The 20861-nt window shown below is 34.0% G+C and overlaps 3 protein-coding genes across 7 annotated transcripts; 1 reads left to right on the top strand and 2 right to left on the bottom strand.

Annotated features, from left to right (window-relative positions):
* Positions 1-1401: 1401 nt before the first annotated feature.
* On the bottom strand, positions 1402-4620 carry LOC117924900 (5'-nucleotidase SurE-like). 2 transcript variants are annotated; one of them, XM_034843631.1, is made up of 10 exons: positions 4340-4620; positions 3798-3892; positions 3473-3540; positions 3343-3386; positions 3123-3200; positions 2889-3042; positions 2193-2345; positions 1963-2073; positions 1760-1825; positions 1402-1672 (listed from the first exon to the last, which is right to left on the bottom strand). In XM_034843631.1, exons 1-10 carry the CDS (start codon positions 4573-4575, stop codon positions 1562-1564), a joined length of 1116 nt encoding a protein of 371 aa, XP_034699522.1. In that variant the 5' UTR covers positions 4576-4620; the 3' UTR covers positions 1402-1561. The 2 variants fall into 2 exon arrangements, with proteins under 2 accessions (XP_034699522.1, XP_034699523.1); XM_034843632.1 differs by lacking the exon at positions 2193-2345.
* A 1446-nt stretch (positions 4621-6066) lies between these two features.
* Positions 6067-14874, bottom strand: LOC117925500 (zinc finger CCCH domain-containing protein 65). Of its 4 annotated transcripts, none has more exons than XM_034844517.1 (10): positions 14622-14874; positions 14465-14539; positions 12977-14207; positions 12308-12370; positions 12077-12205; positions 10176-10226; positions 8989-9129; positions 7658-8864; positions 7305-7561; positions 6067-6661 (listed from the first exon to the last, which is right to left on the bottom strand). In XM_034844517.1, the coding sequence occupies exons 3-8, from the start codon at positions 13715-13717 to the stop codon at positions 7761-7763; spliced, it is 2229 nt and encodes a 742-aa protein (XP_034700408.1). In that variant the 5' UTR covers positions 13718-14207; positions 14465-14539; positions 14622-14874; the 3' UTR covers positions 6067-6661; positions 7305-7561; positions 7658-7760. The 4 variants fall into 4 exon arrangements, with proteins under 4 accessions (XP_034700408.1, XP_034700411.1, XP_034700407.1 ...); XM_034844520.1 differs by lacking the exon at positions 14465-14539 and having other exon boundaries at positions 6067-6319; positions 6429-6661; XM_034844516.1 differs by lacking the exon at positions 14465-14539.
* Positions 14875-16699: 1825 nt separating this feature from the next.
* LOC117924671 (30S ribosomal protein S16-2, chloroplastic/mitochondrial) lies at positions 16700-20613 on the top strand. Its single transcript, XM_034843372.1, has 3 exons — positions 16700-16939; positions 17499-17544; positions 20078-20613. Exons 1-3 carry the CDS (start codon positions 16807-16809, stop codon positions 20307-20309), a joined length of 411 nt encoding a protein of 136 aa, XP_034699263.1. The 5' UTR covers positions 16700-16806; the 3' UTR covers positions 20310-20613.
* Positions 20614-20861: the final 248 nt, after the last annotated feature.

Genomic DNA, 20861 nt, shown 5'->3' with positions numbered 1-20861 from the left:
AACAATAGACAAACTTTTGATAATCCTATTTGATCAACTGCGTAGCAACAAACTCCTATGTTCCTATTATTATAGTATTTTCGAACGTCCACCCCCAAGCCCAAATACTTGTAAGATTGCTCAAATTTTTTTACATCGAATGCCATACGCCACCTAGATGAATGGAAAGACTCAAAGGTGGAAACGAATCAAAATTAGTTTGCAAACAATAGACAAACTTTTGACAATCATATTTGGATCAAATACCTAGCAATAAACTCCTATGAATATGTTATTATGGTATTTTTTAACAAATTTATGGATAAAAAGCCTAAAGGTTTTCTTTTTTATGATGTCAAAATTTGAGATGGTGACCATATTATCGATAGTTATGATCTTGATTAGGATCTCGATATGGAGTTGGAGCTACTAACTATAATGATTAATGCACTACGGATGTAATGCCAAAAATTGGCCAATTTTATGTCACCCTTCACTTCAAATTAGAAAAAACAAGGTCTCTTAGCACTATATGGATTTCAAACATTTATGAATTGACATGAATGAGTTGAACTACTTATCTCATCTATTAGTCAACCATCTCTCTAGGGATTGTGAAAGATGTTTCACTAGAAATATTACTATTGTTGTTTCAACTCATATGCCCTAAAAAGTATATCCCACTTTAATGATTTTGAATAAATTATACATACATTACTTCTTATTCTACAATAATACAAGTCAAGATTCAAACTACTCGTTGTTAGGAGGTACTACCCAAGGAAAGGAAAAGCTTACTTCCAAATAGGGGATAATATATAATATTGAAACAAGATAAATTTGTATATTGAAACAACTTCTAGCATCACCAAAAATCATGTAAATTAAAGGAGCCAAAGTAGATGATATTTACGAAAGTCATCATAGATGATATCATATTCAAATTTTCACATGGAAATTATGAAGTTCTACCATCCCATAGACCCTTTTATTAGGTTTGATCCACCAAATAACATAAAATAAGATACAAATATCTTAGGATATAATTTTCAATGGAATATAATATCCTCTAATTTTATATCAATTTTTATTCCTCACTTAAGCATAAGACATTATAAACAATGAAATAACTTATTTAATCATATCATCAACCAAATATGAGATAGAAAATATTATGTAAGGGTGACAATGGATCATGTCATGTTGAGTTGAAATAAGAAATACTAAAAAATTACTCAACTAAAATGTCTCATTTAATAATCGTGTCAAAATGATTTCACACGAACACAACCCGTTTATTACATTAAAAATACAACACAATTGTTTAACTCATTTAATAAATGAATGAAGTTGATTATTTATGAATTAACATAAATAACCTATTAACATGATTATAACTCATTAACTTTGTTAACACAATCCTAACCCATTAAATTCGCTAACATTATTATAACTATTAGGATTGGAACTATAGTTTATACTTGTTCATTGTATACCATGCAACCAAGATAAATGTGGTTAACATGGACGTTGGAATTAGTCAAAAAAAAAAAAAAAAACAAATAGCAGAGAATCCTAAGTTTCATGAAGAAAGAAGTATATTCTCAGGGAAGTGAAAGTTAATCCAATTCAATATCCATGTTTGAACCCCAGGCAGTGAATATGAGGATAAAGAATGAGGGGTGATTGCAACCTGCAAAGCCAGAAGGTGATGTCTGGATCAGCACCTGAGAATTAGAGGTTGCAGAGAAAATATCCAACGGAAAATTTTCTAACTCACAAATCCATTTTCAACAGCTTTGAAATCTAGATCCTCATCTGCTTTGCCCTGCTCCATCTCCTGGAACTGTAGTTGTATAAATAGCTACTTCTTAGCAACAATATTTCATTGCAAGTAATTACTCAGTAGAGCTATCAGAAAGCAAAACAGCATAGCAAAATAGAAAAGGAACCTACTTCAGCAAAGACATTGAAGAGCTTTACCTTTAACCGGAAGTATTTTTTAACTGTTTTCTGGGAGCTGAGTTTTCCTGCAACCCCAACTGATTCAATCTCCTGATTCTTTTGGTCTGAGTTCAAGCACCGCACTGCACCCTGCCAAATCCAAAGACGGGATGATTCAAGAGTGAATGCTGAAAATAGTGTAAGGCATTCTATTGAAACAAAAGCTTAAAAAATTGGTGAATATATGATATTTATTAAGAGGTATTTACCACTGCAGAAGCATCTCGACCAAGCTGTGCAAGCTTAAAGCCAAGGCTTTGCTGATTGGACATGAAATGGCCAATGGAAGGGTGTTTGGTTGCTGAGACTGCTTGCCAGATCAGGGCAGGCCTCCTTAGACTCTGCCTGGATACTTTGAAACCCTGTTAAACAGGGAGCATGATGAAACTATATAAATCAAGTAACATATGAAAGGAAAGGTATTTTAAGCAGAAATCGTCTTCATCCTCAAAAACCAATCCAACACCTTGAACTGTAATGTTGGAGAAGGGTGGGAGAAATAGAGTCATTAGAAACTAAAAATTAGTTCAATGCAGAGATTGAGCTAAGACACATAAAGAGATGGATGTTATTTACTAAAATCCTATACATAATCCCTTGAATAGAAACTCATTTCCAATGGTCAGAACAAAATGGGATCGTTTCAAATACAATGTCAATGTAAAATAACAATCAATGGTATCTTTTCATGGGGTGTCCTCCAAAGCACCTCAGATAACCCTTAAGTTTTCACCCAAAATAATGATCCAGGGGACCATAGAAGAGCCTGGAATTGTAAAGAGAGTGCCAAGAACATGAGTGCACGTTTCTTTAGCATATCATCCATGAGAAATGGCACAATAACTTCATGATATAAATTGCAATATCCCACCATCACCAAAAGAAGAGGAGTCAAATTAGCTAACCTTATTTTTCAGGGGAGAACTGGGAATTTCTATGTTGACCAAGCAACTTTTGGGGAAAATTCCCTTCTCGATATCCCTTATGGCTGCATGTATTATGGGTAAACAGACATTGACCGCATCCTTGAAATCATTGTCGCAGCTTACATCCTCCTTCCTAATTGTTTCACACCAGCACTTTACAGAATTCTATTGAAATCACAAAAGTAATAGAAAGAAAAAGAAAGATGAACCCACCAGTTCATAGAAACGCAAAGAGCTGGCACACCACACAACAATGCCTCTCTAGCCCCAGCAACAGCCCCTGAATGAAACCTATTTGACTCACAAGTACTTACACGAGTTTAGCCTCAAAGATGATCTCAATTAATTATTTAGTGTTCAACAGGAGGTCTAATAACAAGGTGAGAGCATATAAAAGCTCATTAACATTATGAAGGAAAATCACATTGCTTACATGTTCAGACCATAACTTGATCCCTTGTTTATTCCACAAATAACCTGAATATTTATAAATAAATAAAAAAAGGTACAAAGTCATGTCTATTGAGCTAAGAACAGTCTCAAGAATGAATATAAGCTCATACCAAAACAGGCTTGGACCAAGAAAACAATGCCCCGGACAGAGCTAAAGAAACACAATCTGCAGGAGTTCCTGATCATAACAAACAGCAATGAAACCCAATTTACCATCAACATTTCAAACAAAATCCAAGAAATCATTATGTAACTAGTTGATGTTTGATTGTGTAAACAATCCCACGATAGTATAGATAGGGCAGAATAAGCACAAACCACTTCCAAGCGAGGAAAGGCAAATTGCAAGATTGAACTGGGATAATTATAACTCTTAATTAACAAAATTCACATTTTGTAAATTGGGAAAATAAGGTTAACAGAATAGGGCATTACCAGAGACTTCATAAGCAGTAGCACCACCAATTTCAGCAGAGCAGGCAGTGAGAGTCTCCTGAACTGTCATAGAGTGACCGGACACAGATTTGTCCCTGCAGTGGCATTAAGTCAGTAATATAAGCAAAACATATCTGTAGAGAAAATTCTGCAAATATGCCCCTCTGTCTCGATGCTGAGAAAAACAGAGGAAAGGAGAAGAAACAAAGGCGAAGTCTGGTTGAAGATTTGGGAATGCTGCAAAACCAGTGCGGCGGTGGATTTTCCCAACCAAAACAAGGGGTCGCTTTCCCTGTTTTCATTTTCAAATGTTGTTAATGAAAAAGAGACAACAGTAATAGACAATAGACATGTTACCAAAAAACAATTCCGAAACCCAAATCAACCGAGCCCTAAATTCCTACTTTTCATGGCCCCAAAGTGAAAATTCTCTATCGTAGCCCCACATTTTCTCAGCAACCGAACAGATGATACACTAAAAATCCAAACAGAAAAAAAAAAAAAAAAAAAAAGGAGAAAACGGCGAACAAACGAAAACTGACGACTGGGGAGCGCAGACGTGAACATGGAAACGAGGTTCTCGAAGCAGAGCCTGGACGAGGGAAGTGAGACCAGGGGATTTAATACCATCTCCATTGGTGACAAGCACAACTGCCCTTGAACAATCCTTAACCGCACTCTCATCAACTGTACTTGAACAAGAAGAAATACTATTCCCATCCTCCCTTTTAGTGATGAGAACTTGTTGAAGATTTGAAATGAGTGATGCAGGCTCCATACTTTTCTTCTTCACCAACAGAGAGAAGGAAGAGAAGAGAAGAGAACGAAGAAGAAGACGAAGGATGGCTTGCTAAAAAAGGATAAAAATGGAAATATTCGCAATGGGCTCCTGAATTTTCCGGTTTAGGTTGGGCCGTCCGGTTCGGCTCTTGGACCGGCTGTTTGTTGACGTGGCAACTTTGAGCCAACATATGCCACTCTACGAACTTAAAAATATGTGTTCGGCCATGATGATTATATTTTTATTTTTATTAAATAATTAAATATTTCTTAGACCTTACATGTATTTTATATTATTTTCTAAATGCTAAAAACCATTTAAAAAAAAAAACTAAATAAAAGGTACTTTTGAATCAATTCTTTGTTATTTTATTTTTTGCCTTTAATTAAAAAAATAAAATTTAAATTAAAAAAGTTATACTAGTATTATAAAAATTTACTTTACCTCAAATAAAAGCCTTTTTTTAAATGAAAATATCATTTTTGGATCCATTTTCAAGAAATTAAAAATTATCTTTTAAACTCTAAAGCTATGAAAAAGTAATATTACCTTTCAAATATTATGATTTTTGTTTTGAAATTTACTAAAAAAACAAAAAATTATGCCAAACAAGAGGAACATTGAGTTTAATATAGATACTAAATATAATATTGGCTCTCATAAAAGTTTTTATTTAAGTTATTTGAAAATTTATTTTATATTTAATAAAATTTTATTTTTGAAATCATGACCGTTAATCATGTGTCTTGATTTTGACTTTTAATAATTGTTTAACAATTATTAAACAAAAATCAACAAAAAAAAAAAAAAACTTAGGGCATGTATAATAATTGTTTTAAAAAATTCTAAAAATATAGATTTTGAGAACAAATTTTAAGATATGTTTAAAAATAATTTTTATATTTAATATTTTATTTTTAATTATTCTCGTATAACCATTTCTTAAAATAGCTCTCTCAAAACAAATGAAAATAATAAAAAAAACAACTAAAAGATGTTATTTGAAAATGCTTTATTTTTTATTTTTAAAAATATAATATAGAAAACATTTTTTATTATAAAACGTGTTTTTTTGTGTTTTTTATTCTAAAAAAAAATTATTCTTAAAAATAACTCTCAAACAAACCCTTAATCCATGCAAAATCGAATCCAATATTATTTTAAAAAAATTATGTGCTTTTTCCATATAGAAAGTGATAATAAATTCTATTATAAAAAAAAAAAAAATACTAAAACCTATCATATAAAAGGTACTCATGTTTTTAAAAATCATTTTCAAATATTTTAAATTTAAGATAATAAAAAAAATTAATACATCAAAATTTTAAAACTATTACTTTTTCTATAATAGCCTCTAGAAATTCTTATATGTTACATAAAAGTTTTAACTTCTAAATTTTAAAAACAAAAAATAGGAAGCTTTTAGGATTGTGATTTTTTTCTAAAACCAAAATATTAAGATAATTTTCCCACATATTTAGTCAAACATTTTCTTCAAAACCAAAAAATAATAATTATTATTTTCAAATTTTATGAAAAAATACATGATCATGCCCCTTATGCTACAAGATACTAAGCACCAGGAGAATCACAGAATGAACAAGTACAATGTCTCCATCACCATAACACACTCCATTAATCACGGAGAAAGGCATCTATGGTCTTAATCAGGTCGCCTGATTCCCATTAAGAGTCTTCCACCTGTAAACCTGAAAAGGGATGGAGCACTGCAGCCCCTCCTCTGAAAAAGATGGTGTTAGGCTTAATGGAAGCATAAAACCATCTCACAGCAAAAGCTTTCTTCATCATCATTAACATCAAAAACTTGGAACTTGTTTCCCAAAGCTCACCGGCCCTGCTTTTGCCTCGCCCACCAACCATTCCATGGAGTCTCCTCCTCCTCTCCTCCTCTGCCAGAGGCCTCATGGTGGGCTAGCTTCAGTATGTCCAGCTCTTTTCGGGTTCTGAACCCGTTTTAAAAGTCTTCGATCATTCAAAACAAGGGGGGCTCTACCTTGGATGCATGTAGCCCACTAGAGGATTTTCCGGAGATAACTTCTGCAGAGTGAAAGCATAGAAAGCACTGCATGGAAAGATAAATGAATTCAGTATCAGACTCTAGGACAGGTCAAATTAAATTTTGGTTCATTGGTTGGGGGACAGCATTTACTTGGGTATTTTTTATACATGTCACCAGATCCCAGATTGCTTGGATTATTAGCATATAGCATGTTAACTATGAAGACACACAGGGGAAAAGGTGAATATTAATTGTCTGAAGCTTGTAATAGTGTTTTGGATGTACAACCAAGAAACCTGCAACCCTAATGTATTTGCCACATGACAAATCCTAATATATAGCCTCAAATTGCAACATAGTGGCTTCTAAATGGTCAGAGGGTCAGATCCTATGAAGAAGATTTCATGTACTAAATTAGACTTAATTTTTTTCTAAAATAAGCTTAAGAAAAGTTGATTTAAGTTCCATTTTCACAATGCTGCATCCAGTAAATAAATGATATCCAAATAGACAATTAAATAAAATTCAGCCAGCAGTTCTGCTTCTATTTTTCCTTCCATTTCTTCTGTTGCTGAATGCAGAATGCAAATGCTATCCCAAACAGGCTCTATGTTCCATTTTTACGATTTTGTATTCAAGGAAAATAAAGGATATCCAACTATATAAATACACAATATTCAAGCACAATAATCATAATCCTACACACCTCATCCACCGTAGTGAAGCAAGTTGAACCTTGTACAGTTGTTTCCCCGTAACCTTGTTCATGCTTCCATGGCATTGGTCTGCAGTTGTGATGGCAGAGATGCATTTGAAAATAACTTGTGACTGCAACTGTGACAAACTAGCCATATGGAGAATAACTCCAAATCAACAACACAAGAAGGAATGTCTCTATTGCTTTGAAAAATGTTAACTCACTGTCACTTGTATCCAAAAACTAATACTATGAAAACCTTTTGCCTGTAAAAGATCAGCTCCAAGTCAATAGAGAATTGGAAGTTATAAATTACCATTTAGAAATAACAAGTATCATTCTAATACAAAAGCAATCTGTACCTGGCTAGTTGCCATGGGAAAGAATGGAAAAAAATGACTGTCTCTTTTGCCTTTCAAGCACAAGAGATAAGGCAAAGCACCATTGCATCATCATCATCTCTCTTTATTGCTTGGTTTTACCACCAGAACTAAATAAGAAATCCAAAATTGTTGAAGCGTTCATCGATTTGTTTTGTGAACCTTCACTATTACTGACATTCCTAATTTCTTTATTGGCCTCCATGCTGACAGAGGGGGCAACAATGGACCGATCTATCTTCAAGGCAGATTCATACTTCGCTGCAAATGCTAGCGTTGACAAGAGAGCCTTCTGAGCTGAGCTTGATGTGTCTTTATTATGTCCATGGACTAACTGGTCTGAAACTGAAGTAATTGGGGAAGCTGGAAGCCCCCATGGAACTGCACTTGAGTTTTGAAATCCACTAGATGCCCTTTGTCTCTCTTGAATGGGTATTTCAATTACATTGTTGCTCTGGGAAGGTGATTTAGACTGCCTCTTACTACTCAAATCATCTAATGGAGTTTTACCAAAACTTAGAAAGTTTATTCCTGGAGGTGCCGCTGCAGGTTGCCTTCCATTTGACATCTCGTTCAACTTATGAATACTTTCTGTTGCACTTTGGTTAAGTTGACTGCTAACATTGATGTTGCCATCCCTTGCTGATGATGAGCCAACTTGTTTGTACTTGTTGGAATCACCTAATGGCGATATTTTGTTACCATCCTCCCTATTTGAGGGTGAGCCAGCTAGTTCCTTAACACTGGAATCATTCAATGGAGCTTTGCCAAATGAGAGAAAGTTTATTCCCCGTGGGGGCACTGTAACTGGAGTTCTCTTTGCCTTTTCATTCATGTTTTGAACTTCACCTTGATTTTTCTGTTTGTCAACTTCGACACCTTCATCCATCTTAGGAGATGAACCAATTTGTTTCAGCTTACCAGAATAGTCCATTGGTGATTTCCCAAAGGAGAGAGAGTTTATTCCCCTGGATGCCTGCTCAGGTGGTTTCAGCACAGTCTCTGCCACTTTCTTTTCCATATTACTTTGAGGGAAAATTCCAACAGAGTGGGATAAAGAATTGCCATTCTGATGAGAGGTACCATTCATGTCCAGCTTCTTAGAATATGACTTACCGGGCAGAGATGGAGGCTCTGACACAGGTTTGCAAACATTAACAGCAGTTGGGGAACTTTCCTTGAGTGGCATCTGAGGTGAAAATAATTAATTAGATGTAATCTATTGTAATATAGAACCATTTTAATGGGAAAAAAGCCATAAAACATTAGTAGTTTCTTAGAATAAGCAACACTTCATAATAATTTGGAGATACCTTGTGTGAAAACAAACAATCATCACCTCTGCTGCAAAAACCTTTTGAGACATAATTATTACAGGGATAGTTGGACAGCTGATGATCAAATGGACAGTCATCCCCTTTCATGCAGGTACCACGTGCAAAATGACAGCAAGGCTGTAACACCAAAATGGCATGAGAGAGAGGGAGTAAGTCCTCAATAATTCAAGAAGAATGATAAGCATCATTCGTGTTGTACTTGAATTGTGTGATGAAGGACGGTGCCCCATGGTGCATGGTAAAATATAAGAGAAAACATTTGTTCCAGAATAGAATAAGCATGAAATTAAACAAGAAATTTTGCTGCTTCTACCACCAATTTTAAACTTTCTCAAAGTTTCATGGATCTGGGAAACACAATGTCAAACACACAACATATCGCATAAAAAAATTTGGACTTGAAGCCCAAAAGATCCACACAATCTGGTTTCCAAATCTCTAACACGGTTTGTAATTCAGCATAACCTAAATAAGTGATTTCATCTGAAGTCTTTAAGAAACCAGGTATATAATATTTGCAGTCGAGAGAAACCAACCATATAGCACTTCCTTTTAGCAAGTATTACAATTGTCTTGGATCTTAAAAATTGTGCAAATGTTCATTGTAACCAATCCACTTTAGGAACTTGTTCTATGGTTCCATGATGATGTTTATGTCTTGCATTAATACTTTGTTCGGTATAGGGCTTCTTAACATTAATATTCAAACACCTGGATTTGAAGAAGTTGGATTATTGATCAACTAAAACTGAAGGAAGCACTTCCAGGGAAAATAAACCCAAAGAGGAGAAACACAAATTTGAACCATATCAGAGGCACGACTGAGGTAGATTAAGTTGCAATAAAGATGGGACTCCTAGAAGAAACTCAGAAGGGAATTAAATGGCAGATTGGATCAGGTGGCCCGACAAAAACTGCAACATGTCATTAAGTAGAAGAGGATGAAAAGGAAGTTTTCAAACATATAGATCATATTCCTTGCTAAGAACATAGCCTCTTAAGAATAGACAATAGCAGCAAAAAGATGGAGAATTTATCAGAAAAAATGCAGATAACTAAAGCTTGGCCAATATTAATGAGCAACCACATTTATGACACAATTAATTACACTTGAATAGAGCTATTAGCATCTCAAAAAGAGTATAAGTTATAAGTGAAATTACCGAGGATTTCGTCAACGGTATGGTATCATGTGAAAATCTACAGTGATCACCCTGTGAAACAAAACGGAAATATAGCAACAATTAGCTTTGTAAGGAATTAAAATCGAAGGAAAGAGAATTATTAAATATCAAAGAAAAATAACATTATTTCTCCCAAGAACTCCATTAAAAGATATGTTTGGCAGGAAAGGTGTCAACAGCCAAGTAGTATACCTATGGTCTGGAATACAAATGTTGCAAATCTATTTTGAACTAAAGATATCAACAGAGACGCTCACATGCCAAGGCATGTAAGGGTTCTATGACCAATTTTAAATCTTCTAAGCATCCCTCTAACTCTCATTGATAAAGACAGAATATGAGCGAAGTCCATATTTCTCAGGAAGGACAAAGTGAACAAACACAGGGAATGTCGAGGACAACAGAGCAATTTTAGTGGAAAAGAACATGAAAATATTGGATTTAGAAGAGAGATGAAAACAAAAAAGGAATCAAATGGTCACTTGCAAAGAATTTGAAGCATCACATGAAACCATGGTAACAAGAAAGGATATCAATTTGCACACTTAAGAATTTGGCATATAAAATGAAACTATTAACTTTTGTAAGAAAAAATAAAAATAAAAATTGAACACTAATAACCATGTGAACTACCAGAACCTATGTTTGATTGCTGTTTCTTTAGCAATAAATAGAAGAAAAAAAAAATTAATTTGACCCAATGCATCTAATAGACAATTGCCATCCCAACATCAACTGAGCTCAACTCTCAACCACGCCTTAATTCCAAATTTAGCTTGACTGCTCCCTTAATTGGATCAAATTATTTCTTTTTTCAGTTAAAATAACTTCGGGATTCATGTAGCTCTCTTCTTTCCAAGTTCACAGTTAATTATTGTGATTTTATCTTTCAGTATCACGCATAATTGCATGTGTAATTCCACCTATCAAAAAAAATAATTGCATGTGTAATTCCATACTCACACATGGATGCCCACCATATGTCATCTACTTTTGGCATCTTTTCAACCATTCTATACTCTTCTATGAAATCATTTCTTGCTGAGATGTAAGGTCATGGAGTGTAACGGTTGCATCATGTGGGGCAGTTTTCTCTTCACCCTTTTTTGTTGTTCTTATATCCTAGTGCTTTAGTGATCTCTTTGTTGAATTTCAACAGAGTTTGGAACTCTGTTACAGTCTCATAGTCTTATCCACCCTTTGTGAATTGGTATATGCTGCATGTCCCTTGTAGCTTTGGATTGTTAAGTAAATATTCTAAATCATATTCCAAAAATGAAAATTAAAGATAAACACCAGTTTCTATGTGGATATTAGTGAAGGCACCTTCCTAATAAACCTTATGTTGTCCCATCAAAGATGCAGCCTTTACAAAGGATCAAGCACATAGGCCAAATTGTTTCTGTTTGCATGCTAACAATGAGGCAGGAGTTGAGGACATTTATTTCTGAAAAGGGAAAAGAACATGACTGAAGAAAAACCAGGGAATGTGAAGGCTGATGAGTTATCTCACAAAACTATGATATGGGGATGGAGCAACAGTCAAGGACTGAAAAAGACTCAGGATTCTAGCACAATGAAATTCAACAAGTGCACTTCATCATATTATAACACTACGACATTGACCTGCCAACTAGTGCCACTTGATCAATGGAAATCAAAATAAAAAATTTCAGTATGGGCAGACCAACTACAATTAACACAGACAACTGTAATCAAAAGGCAACCAATGAAGATAAAAGTCTATAAGTAAATCTCGATATAAACAAATGAATGCACCATTGCTGCATGGACCAGCAAATTTGAAACATCTAAGCAATTGAAACTTCCATCCAAACATAAAACAAAAATGAAATTAGAGTAGGATATTATTGTACAACCTCATGACATCTTCCTTTGAGATAATGACGGCAATATGTTACAGTTTTTGGCTTTGATACTGGAAGCAGTCTCAATCTTTTAACACCAAGCTCTTTGTTTTTTTCTGCTCGTTTCTTTCTTTCCTTTTGCTGTGGAATAAAATGGAGGAGAAGAAAAAAAAAAGAATAGTTAAATACTTCAAAAGCAGATACGAAGAGATCTTTCTTCTTACAGAAGGATAACTACAATACCTTTTTCTTCACTCTCTTTTCTTTCGAAAGCACCCGCTTTCTTTTTTTAGTAACCCTAGCACCCTGCCACAGATGACCAACATTAAACCACACTAGCTGAATCATGCATGTTGACCAAAAATCAGCAAACAAAAGAAGGATGTGCATTTAAAAAGAGGGGGGAAAAAAGAGGTTGAAGAGAAATCTGCTGGTATTTTTTTTTTATAGAAAAAGGACATTATGAAAATAATTTGAATATGTCATTTCCAACAACAAGAAAGAAAACTTCGCAGTTATTTTAATTACTCCCAAAAAGTATTTCTTCACTACACCACCAGGGTCTTACAATGTTTTTTAAAGTTTGAAGGCAATGCCTTTGCATATGACTTCATGTAATCATGAGACAGAGTTTCCAAGTTCCTGATGCACCATATTTCAAATACTCAGGACCTCAGGTCAAGGAAATGAACCCATCCATTCTTTATAAATTTCATTAAAAAAAGAAAAAGAATGAGATATCATGATATAATAAATGTCCTCTGCATAACATGCAGGTGGGATATTGATAAGTTCATGAAAGCAGCATCTGAACCAACCATAACAGCTTTAAGAGTTAAAAATACTGTTCAGTAACATAAAACTCAGTAACTTGAGAGGAATAAAAAAATAACTTGCAAAATGAGATTGTACCTCTTTGACAGATGTAATTGAAAGATTTTCAGCTGCATTATCAGCTAAGCTTTCTCCATGGAATACTAAATCATCTAGAAAATTCGCTGGATTGTCAAAGTCCACCTTTGCTCTGCTACCTTTCATTTTAGTTGTTTCAGCTTCTCTCATACAGTCAGAACCATCTGTTTTTTTTGCACCATTTATAGTTCTTCCACCTTGACCCATTTGAGATTTACACCTCATCTGGTTTCTATTACTTTCTGTAACTTCCACTCCATGATCCCCTTTATCTACTGAGCTTACAATTTTAGAAGTGGATTCAGAATCTTTATCATTTACTCTTTTTTGTTCATTACAAGTGAACTCTTCTTTATTAATGATATTTTCAGAAATACTCTCCTCCTCACCCTTCTTCATCTCTGATGCTACATCATCCTCTATTGATAGGTCATCACCCATGAAATCTCCAGAAATTTCTCCTTCTTCAATATCTCCATCTACAGTCACATAAAATGGAGAACTCGCTGTTCTGGGAGAAACTGATTTCTCGAGCTCCATCTCTTTTTGCTGCACTTTGAGCCCTGGATCTTCCAGTGCAATCCCCTTAAAAGGAGAACTTTTTTTGTTGTTATTTATATCTGCCTTTGAATCTTCACCATTTATATTATCATCTATGGACAAGTTGAGACCTTCTAAATTCACAACATTATTCTGTTCATCGCTTGCTTTTACCTGTTCCCCATCCTCATCTTCCTCCATGATAACATGTTGAAGATTGAAACGATCTTCATGATTATTTATACATGCATCAACATGATCAGCACTTTGGTTTTTGTTCAATGCCAAAGTCAACAAGTTAATACTTTTACCAACAACATCTCCCTTGTCTTCTTTTTCTCCATTAAATGCTCCAACTCTCTTGAAGTGTTGTTTTGATCCTTGTCAAATGACAAAATCGATGAGCTATTACTTTTACCAACAACTACGTCCTTGTTTTCTTTTCCTCTCATTATCTGCTCCAACTCATCCATAACCACTTGCACGTTACTCAATCCCACTTCCTGGAAACCAATCACTTCAGCACTCTCATCAGTTATTGTGTCCTTCTGAATAGGCATACCCTGTGGACTTTCATGAACTATTGGGTCTTTCTGAATGGGCATATCTTCTGGCTCCACAGTATCAGAAACAACCAATTCATTACCCACTTCATTTTCAGTCACCCGCCCTAAACCACTGCTATCATGGTCTACATGGGAAAGAGAGAAAAAAATAAAAATAAAAACAGAACGCGGAAAAGAAAAAATAATCAAATATTTAAACCAAAGCTTCTACCAGACTGAATTCTTAACGTCCTTTTGCTGGAACAAAAAAAGGCAACCAAAAATAAAGAAAATAAAAACCGGTTACTTTCAGGGGGTTTGCATCCACAGTGAAATTCTCAACTCAATTAAGCCAGAAATTTGAATTGGGTGAAATCTAATTCTAGGGTTTAGTTTTCCTTACCATGTAATGTAAATTTTTAATGTCTTTCCTTTTCCCTTGAATTTCTCGGCAACCAAACGAGTCCGTGAATCAAAACTTGACACAATTAATAATATAGCAACCCAAAACAATGATAAAAATTCAAATAAACAAAAACCGAATGACTTAAAAGCTTTACCTGGAACAGGATCATCATGAGAGCAGTGAGAATGTTGGTGGCAATGAGATAGTATGCGAAGGAGGGTGGAGTAAGTGTGACTCCTGAGATGGGATTTGCGGTGAGGATTGAACTGAAATGCCGCCGAGGGTTTTGGGGTTTCAGAAGTCGATCCCTCCATTGATGGCAACAGCTGAGACTCGAGAATTCTACAGGGTTTTATCAGCGGAAGGAAGGGTTTAGCGAGATTTTGATTTTGTGAGCGCTTTTCACTACACCGCGCCGCGGCTTAGCGGCGCAGCTATAACCTTACCGAAGCAAATAAATAAATTTTTGGGTAAAATTACTTCATCTTCCCTTGGAAGTATTGGTCAAGGAAAAAAAAACACCACTTGTCTATTAGGCTCTATTGGATAAGTATTTTTTGAAACAATTTTTTAGAATAATTTTCTCCAATATTTTTGTAGAGTAAAAGTCTATTTTCTTATATTTAAAAATATGTTTTAAAATTATTTTTATGTGTAATGATTTATTTTTAATCATTTTCTGTATTTGTATAATTAGATTTAATAGAAAGGATGATGACTAAGCATTTCAATGACCTCATCTTATGGTTTATTTTAGAATTTTAATTTATACTCATTTGACATACTAATAATATGTTTTATAATGTTTCTACTTGAAATATTTTTAGCAGTAATATTATTTATGAGTGTTTTTAGGATAATCAAAATATCGAGATTACCTCGAAATGGATTAAAGATTTATTTAGATAACTAACAACTACATTTTCATTAATTAAAAAATACCATAATGACCAAGTTTGACGACCTCCACAACAAAATTCATAAACAAATGCAACATTGTGAAGAGGACTATATTACAAGGTACTCCAAACATTAGTCACAACAAGTATCAAATTTGATGACTATGTGTTCACGTCCGAGTACAACTAATGTCATTAATTTATAAAAACATAAAAATAATTGGTTAAAAAATACGAAATAATTTTTAAATTTGTAAACTTATTCCTTCTCATGTTTTAACTTAAAAAGTAACACATTTTTTTATATAAATTTCATTTAATATTTTAATTATATACATACATATATATTAAAAGAAAATATTATTTTATAAAAAAATAAAGATATTTTTTTAATAAAAAAAGGCTATAATTCAATTAAGGGTTAGATTACAAATTTGGGGTTATTTCATCAATTTTAATCAAATAACCAAAAAACGTGGAGCATGAAATAAGAAATAAGTCGTTGAAAGAATAACAATTTTAGAAGAAAAAATGTTTTAACATTCTAAAACCCACCTCGAAAAAAAAAAAAAACTATTACATATCTATAGATACACACGAATCTTTCAAATATAAGGAATTATTTCATTCAAATTCTATATACATTTTTTTATATATATAGAAATTTTAATTTTCAAAAGAGAGAAAATAAAATGAAAAAACAAAGGAAAACTTCATTTTTTTTTCTTTTTAAAGAAACTTTGGTAATTTTCTTTGTAAATCATGGTAACTGTGGATAGTGTTTTGGTACATACCCCAATGATTTTTTAGATTAGCTTTCTTATTTTTTATATCAATATTAATTATTTTTAAAATAAAATTTTAATTAATTTTATTTATTTATTTATTTTCACATTTTTAAGTAAAAATCATCATTTCTCTTTGTGTTTTTTTCCTCAAACCATTGGGTAGACCAAATAAACCATAAAACAATTTAAAATAAACATTAATTTCATTCTAACCCCTTAATTTAAGGTTAATATATCATTAATTCAAATTTTATTAATCAGCACTATTATGAATATATTTCATATATAAAATTTAATTTTAGATAATAAAATTTATTTATTTTTAAATTTTTAAACAAACCTAACAAAACTAGATAAATTTTGTAAATATATATATATTTTTTTGGGGATATTAATTGAGAAATTAACCTTTTAAAATGAATACTAAAACGTGACAGTTAGCACATTCATGCTTAGTAAAACGACGTCACTTTGAGGAGGTGCAAAGCGGGCTAGACCGGTCTGGTGGTTTGAGTACCGAACCGGAACACGTCATTGAATAGCAGAGGGCCGAAAGAGGAGGTTCACGAAGAAAGAAAACCCTAAACCCTATCTGGCAGTGGAAGCAGATTTTGAATCTGATTTCTGAAATTCGATTTCTTTGGCCGAGAAAATGGTAGTGAGGATCCGATTATCGAGATTTGGATGCAAAAACAGACCATTTTACAGAGTTATGGCTGCAGACAGCAGATCTCCCAGAGATGGCAAGCACCTCGAAGTTTTGGGTTACTACAATCCACTTCCAGGTTCTCTTTCTCTCTATATGGGCACATTTGAATTGGTGATCCCATTTCTTTTATTCCTTTTGTTTCCATGGAAATTGGTTCCCCGGAAAAAAATTGCCGTACAGAGAATTTTATTTTATTATTTTTTTTAAATGCTTCAGCGAAGTTTATCATGTATCTGAAATTAAGAGAAACAAATGGAGACTTTACTGTTGATTTTTGTGAGGAACTGTGCGTCATTTTGGGTTTTCTCATCCAAAAGACTCCGATTTTGCCACAATATTCATGTTTTCTTGCCATGGTTGCTGAGTAAATGTAGGAAAGAGAAAAAAAAAAAAGTTGAATCTGATTGTGTTTATTTACTTATTTATCCATTTAGGATTTTAGTAAACTGAAAATTCCGCTCAGCTTGTGCTAATACAGTGTTTCAGTTTTGTTGAATTCATTTTCCAATTTTTGAGAACCAGATATAACGTGAAAGATAAGCCTTAAGAATTTGGTCCAATTTCTCTGCTTGCTAATCAACAGGATTGATGATTTTTAAGTTGTTGATTGTTTTAATATCCATAATTTGATGCAGGTCAAGATGGCGGTAAACGGATGGGTCTCAATTTTGATAGAGTGAAGTAAGTATTTCATTGATATTCTATGGTTATTTCACTCTTAAATTCAGTCAATACTTCCATAAATTAAGAATTAAGTGTTGGATTCAAAGTGTTGGTTGCACTCTAAAGGTTATTGGGACAGTGTTTTGATTGGTGAATAGTTGGATTCTAAGTGTTGGTTGCACTCTAAAGGTTCTAAAACTCTTGCTAGCATAACTGGATAAGCTGATGAATTTATCCATTGTTCACCTGTTTGTAAATTTAAGGTTTCATTTTTTTGGTTGAAGAAGTATATTATCTGATTGCTTGCCTCTTCATCGACAAAATATGAGAGGTGGCAGTGGCCTTTTCTTCTGCCTCATAGGCAGGGGGCAAAGTGTAGAGCAAACCAACAGCCGATTAAGGAAGAAAAAGTAGCAGTGATAACACATAATTGTTATTTATGTTTTATGTCTTTTTATTTCCTATGAAAATGTCAATATTATATTAGGAAGTTCTTTCTTCACCATTGAGTGCTATGCAAAGTGGAAATGATTTGTATGAGTGAGTTCTTACATCATTAGAATGAGTTGGCCAAGGTTGGTCCCCCTATGCTCTTTTCTCAAGGTTGGACGATGGGGGTTTGGGGCTTTAAATAACTTGATGAGGGAGTGATTGCCAAGGATTGAATGGAGGACATTGCTGTGGATGGGGCTGAAATGCTGAAAAGGATTCACATAGCTGACCTCAAGTAGTGGGGATTGGTTCTTTTTGGACCAAGAAAAAATTGAATTTTTAGGAAGAATGTTAAATGAGGTGATGGAGCATTTTACTGACCCTACTAGCACTTCCCTTGTCATGGGAGAATGTGGTGACTTTAGTATCAACTCTCACACATCAACCAGGCCAATCAATTTGTTTGCCTAAGTAGAGTTTCTCCCAGAACCCCTCCCAAGACAATAAAGTGGCATGAGATAGGATAATCTAAGCACCTATGGTATTCTATGCAGTTTGAGCCTGAGGACTCATCAATTCAGTGTACTGTTTTAGAGTCCCGCAAACAATGATGCTACCTTGAGGTTCCATAGACAGAGAGAGGATCATTTCTGGTGATCAGCACACCAAATTGTCCTAATAGCCAACTCTGACTAGTCAGGATCAAGGCTTTATCGAGGTACCAAATTCCCAAACAGAGACAAAATCAAACACATGATGGTTTGAAGCGCTGGTTACAGCCTAAGCCCTTCAGATTCCAATTGATGACCTTCATGAACAAATATAATGTCTTTGGATAATTTCCATATTTTAACTGATAATATATCAAATAGCTCAGTTTTTTTTTTTTTTTTTTGGGTTTGCGTGCTCTTTAGACTTGCTTTTGTATAGGGTTTGGCACATTGTAGTTCCACCACCTAACCTTCTGCAACAAAAATTTGGGTAGACTTGCTTTTTTATAGGGTTTAGCACATTGTAGTTCTGGACCATCTAACATTAAGTAATTAAAATTTGGGTGGATGCTGTTTTCACTTGCCCATCATCTCATATAACACACAGGGAGATACATGTATAAAATTAGACACGGAGAATCCATCAAAGGTGGGAACAACCAATGGGAAGACAGTTTTCCCAACCATACTTGATCCATCAATGAGGGGAGAGATAAACTGAGATATAAGATTGATTGGGATTGAATTGCAATAAATTCTGGGTGGCAGCTGAGAATATTGTTGCTTTCTTAGCCTGGTCATAGAGTGTCTACCACTATTCCTTGTTGGCCAGTTAGGAAATGAGGTGTTTGTTAGGCAACCCTTTTGAAAACAGTTATTGCAAAACAGTTTTCAGAAATAGTTCTAAAAAACAGTTGTCAATTATTTTCAGAAATAAAATTCTATTTAAAAGCTCAAATATGGAAAACAGCCTTTTCAACTAATTCTATGTGAGATCTGTGCACTTATATTCAATGTAAAAGTTCCCATGGTATTCTTCGTATTTTCAACTGTTTCTCATAATATTTTACAATTAAAAACTTAAAAACACCTCAAATTTGTTCTGAAAAACACTGATTTTAAGACAAATTCTCAAAAAATAGTTTTCAATTATAAATTTGCCAATTCTGTTTATAAAGTTAGATTTTTTTTTTTAATTCTAAAAATGAAAACTTGTTTCAAGAATAGTTTCGAAAAGGGTGTGAGGATTCTCTGATTTGGAGAGCAAGATTAAGGAATCTGCTCTGACACTGCATGGTTAACAGTTGCCTAAGTAGTGATCAACACGATTTTCTGAGAGATCTGAAATGCTATTTTGTATGTCCTTGCATGGTTAGTTATTCATGTGATATTTATTTTATCTTTTTATTACATTTTAATGGGAATGAACCTTACTAATTGCATTGAATTGCTAAATAACCACGAAATATGTTTTTGATAGGTAAATAATTGTAATATATACATCAAGAAAAATGGAAGGTGTCTTGAGAAAACGGGTGCAAGCCCCATTAATATCTGTTTTAATTAAATGGGCATAAGATTTCGGCATCCTAATCCTCTCCTACAAATTCTGTTCATCTCCTCTGCAGATATTGGCTATCAGTTGGTGCTCAGCCTTCAGATCCCGTCCAACAGATTCTTTTCAGAGCAGGTTTACTACCCCCACCCCCAATGGTGGCAATGGGACGCAAAGGCGGCCATCGTGACACCCGTCCTGTTGATCCTCTAACTGGGCGCATCCTGACCCCAAACAAGCCAACCGATGTTGAACAGCCAAGAGATGATGAAGATGGCAACGAAGACAGCCCTTCCACCCCATGAAACTTTTCGTGGCTGCAGCTTCTTCTAAGATTCTTTTTTCTTAGGAATGATCCTAGCAGAGATGAACTGGTTTTTAACGCAGTTTCTTTAAACCTGCCCTCCGCAACATGTGATGTGTCATGTGTGTACTCCTATGAGTTTTAAGGCAGAATGCTTCTAGAAAATTTGAAGGTGGATGGCGGGAAACACAGTTGCTTGACTATAGTTCCTCGACATAATAATTGAAACTTGAAAAAAAGGTGTACTTTCTATCTTACATGTTGTGATCTATCGCGCCATGATTAAGAAAAAACCTTTATTCAAAGGGCATGCGGTATGCCATTGAAGCAGAACTTTTTTTTTCTTTCTATATTTAAAAATAAAAAATGATAGCAATTATTATATAAAATATAAAAACATTTTAAAATTTACATTAACCAGATAATAACTTTTACAAATTTTTAAAACAATTGGTATTAAAAAATTTAGAGCTTGTTCGGCCACGTGTTTCTGAAACTTGTTTTTAAAAAGAGTGTTTTAATAGTTTTAAAAAATATCATCATCCATTTTTAT

The sequence above is a fragment of the Vitis riparia genome, chromosome 11, assembly GCF_004353265.1.
Source record: "Vitis riparia cultivar Riparia Gloire de Montpellier isolate 1030 chromosome 11, EGFV_Vit.rip_1.0, whole genome shotgun sequence".
Lineage (NCBI taxonomy): Eukaryota > Viridiplantae > Streptophyta > Magnoliopsida > Vitales > Vitaceae > Vitis > Vitis riparia.
The sequence above is the reverse complement of the archived record's forward strand: the minus strand, read 5'-3'. Positions and strand labels throughout refer to the sequence as shown.

Excerpts from the sequence above, each read along its gene's own strand:
- LOC117924900 (XM_034843631.1), bottom strand. The coding sequence starts at position 4,575 with ATGGAGCCTGCATCACTCATTTCAAATCTTCAACAAGTTCTCATCACT. Across the intron at positions 3,201-3,342 it reads TCAAGTTATGGTCTGAACAT|GTTTCATTCAGGGGCTGTTG; the intron begins GTAAGCAATGTG and ends TGAGTCAAATAG. Across the intron at positions 2,074-2,192 it reads GTCGAGATGCTTCTGCAGTG|GGTGCAGTGCGGTGCTTGAA; the intron begins GTAAATACCTCT and ends TGGATTTGGCAG.
- LOC117925500 (XM_034844517.1), bottom strand. The coding sequence starts at position 13,717 with ATGGAGGAAGATGAGGATGGGGAACAGGTAAAAGCAAGCGATGAACAG. Across the intron at positions 10,227-12,076 it reads TCAAAGGAAGATGTCATGAG|GGTGATCACTGTAGATTTTC; the intron begins GTTGTACAATAA and ends TTTGTTTCACAG. Across the intron at positions 8,865-8,988 it reads ATTGTTTGTTTTCACACAAG|ATGCCACTCAAGGAAAGTTC; the intron begins GTATCTCCAAAT and ends TTTTCACCTCAG.
- LOC117924671 (XM_034843372.1), top strand. The coding sequence starts at position 16,807 with ATGGTAGTGAGGATCCGATTATCGAGATTTGGATGCAAAAACAGACCA. Across the intron at positions 16,940-17,498 it reads TTACTACAATCCACTTCCAG|GTCAAGATGGCGGTAAACGG; the intron begins GTTCTCTTTCTC and ends AATTTGATGCAG. Across the intron at positions 17,545-20,077 it reads CTCAATTTTGATAGAGTGAA|ATATTGGCTATCAGTTGGTG; the intron begins GTAAGTATTTCA and ends TCTCCTCTGCAG.